We start from the raw sequence: 2,095 nt of genomic DNA, 5'->3' as shown, positions 1-2,095 counted from the left end.
GGTGCACAAGAAGCTGGGAGGGGGCACAGCCAGGACAGCTGACCCAAACTGGCCAAAGGGACATTCCATACCATGTGATGTCATGCAATACACTTGCTTTGTGTAGTAGTAGTAGTAGTATCATTATTATTATTACATTATTATTGTTATTATTTTATTTCAATTATTAAACTGTTTTAATCTCAACCCACAAGTTTTTCTCACTTGTGCTCTTCCAATTCTCTCCCCCATCCCACCGGGGGGAGGGGGGGCAGGGAGTGAGCGAGCGACTGTGTGGTGCTCAGTTGCCAACTGAGGTTAAACCACGACACTATATTTCATGACATACCACTGATTTGTAACTGTGCAATGCAACTTATCTAGCCATAGTGAAATTCCCACAGAATTAATTTCATTGACTACCCTACAAAAGCCACAGAAACAATTTTTTAAACCTTTTATGTGATAGCTGATACTTTTCATGCATAAATTATGTGTATAAGAGGATGACTAAACAAACAATGGCTATGATTACGATTAACTATGTCAAAAAGATGCACATTTAATTAAGAGGTGAGATTTCATTTTCCTTAGTTCTGATATGCTGTATTTCAAAATTAAATTCTGGTTCTTCCACTAAGAATTATAATATGATGAATGATCTTTTTCTTAGAAATCTTGACGTCAAAATATTACAGAATTAAGATTTTTTAGCTGTAAATATTTATTTATTGCCATCTGACGAAAGTGCATATTGGAGAAAATAATGCGTCCTCTATAGGGAAGCAGGTTTCTGGGAACCACAATTCAAAATTTCAGCTACAACAAGTAATACAACCAGTGTCTTTTTTTTGTTGTTTGTTTTCTTTTGGGGGAGTGTACATTGAAATTTGCACGCAAGTTATGCTCAGAAATATTTTCTAAAGTTAAGTGAATATTTGAAGGTGGCCATGTCATTGTAACACACTGATTTTCAAGCACATTTCAAGATTATGGTTGCTGTACATTACTTATGTGGGAAAACTAGAAATGCTTGAACTGTAACTGAACAGAGGATGAACGCTTTCAGCCTTTGAATCACTCTGGAATAGATGCATTTAATACATGCTGTTCTAAGTAAAGATCCGGAGGGGTTTTTTTTTTGTTTGTTTATGAAGGTCTAGTCTATTTTGAGTATTCCACAGCTGCTCTTTTTATAATGCTGAAATCGGTCTTAATCACACATACTGGAATCTATTTCCTTACAAATGGAGGTATTCAAAGAAAATTTGAACGTTTTTTGTTACCTGTCTAAAAACTGGGAGCTACAAAATGATAGATCTATCCACCAGCAGAAGTTGATGTTTGTTTTTTTTACTGTACAACTGATTTTATTAATGACATTTCTAAATGTTCACAATGCTCATGTGATAAGACTTTTTTTTTTTTAAACTTACTTGTTGCTTCAGTACCAAGTTCTTCACTCCTTCCATTACAAACTGTGATCCTGTATTCATAACACGTGAAAACAGACTGAAAAACAAAATAAAGATGATGTGTAAGACTTTCTTTTTTCAATTTGCATTCTTAAGCTTTATGCTGACATCCAATTCCTATTAAAGTTGATGGGACTTAAGTACCAATTCATTCAATGTAATGAAATATATTCTTCAAACCACACGGCAACCAAGTGTATGGGAATACACCCATAATCTAGCAGTTAGATCCTCACCTATCAATAGGAGTCTTGAATTCTAGTCTTTAATCCATTGAACAGTTTATTTTACAACTTCAGTAACGCAAGGATTTGAGTGCTCCTTTCAAGGGGGTGTCCTAATGTCCTGGTTTCAGCTGGGACAGAGTTAATTTTCTTCCCAGTAGCTGGCATAGCGCTGTGTTTTGGATTTAGCATGAGAATAGTGTGATAATACACTGATGTTTTAGTTGTTGCTAAGCAGTGTTTATATTAAGTCAAGGACTTTTCAACTTCCCATACTCTGCCAGTGAGGGGGTGCACAGGAAACTGGGAGGGGACACAGCCAGGACAGCTGACCCCAACTGACCAAAGGAATATTCCACACCGTATGACGTCATGCTCAGCATTTAAAGCTGGGGGAAGAAGAAGGAAGGGAGGGAG

The 2,095-nt window shown here is 36.6% G+C and overlaps 1 protein-coding gene across 1 annotated transcript in view; it reads right to left on the bottom strand.

Annotated features, from left to right (window-relative positions):
* Nucleotides 1-2,095, bottom strand: part of SCFD1 (sec1 family domain containing 1) — a 51,158-nt gene that overhangs the window by 15,412 nt on the left and 33,651 nt on the right. The window contains exon 18 of the mRNA XM_009290352.1: nt 1,416-1,491. Within this exon, the coding sequence (XP_009288627.1) occupies nt 1,416-1,491 (76 nt within the window). The remainder of the gene's footprint in view (nt 1-1,415; nt 1,492-2,095) is intronic.

This window comes from Aptenodytes forsteri, unplaced genomic scaffold, assembly GCF_000699145.1.
Source record: "Aptenodytes forsteri isolate BGI_AS27 unplaced genomic scaffold, ASM69914v1 Scaffold108, whole genome shotgun sequence".
NCBI classification, from domain to species: domain Eukaryota; kingdom Metazoa; phylum Chordata; class Aves; order Sphenisciformes; family Spheniscidae; genus Aptenodytes; species Aptenodytes forsteri.
This window is presented reverse-complemented; position numbering and strand designations above follow the sequence as displayed.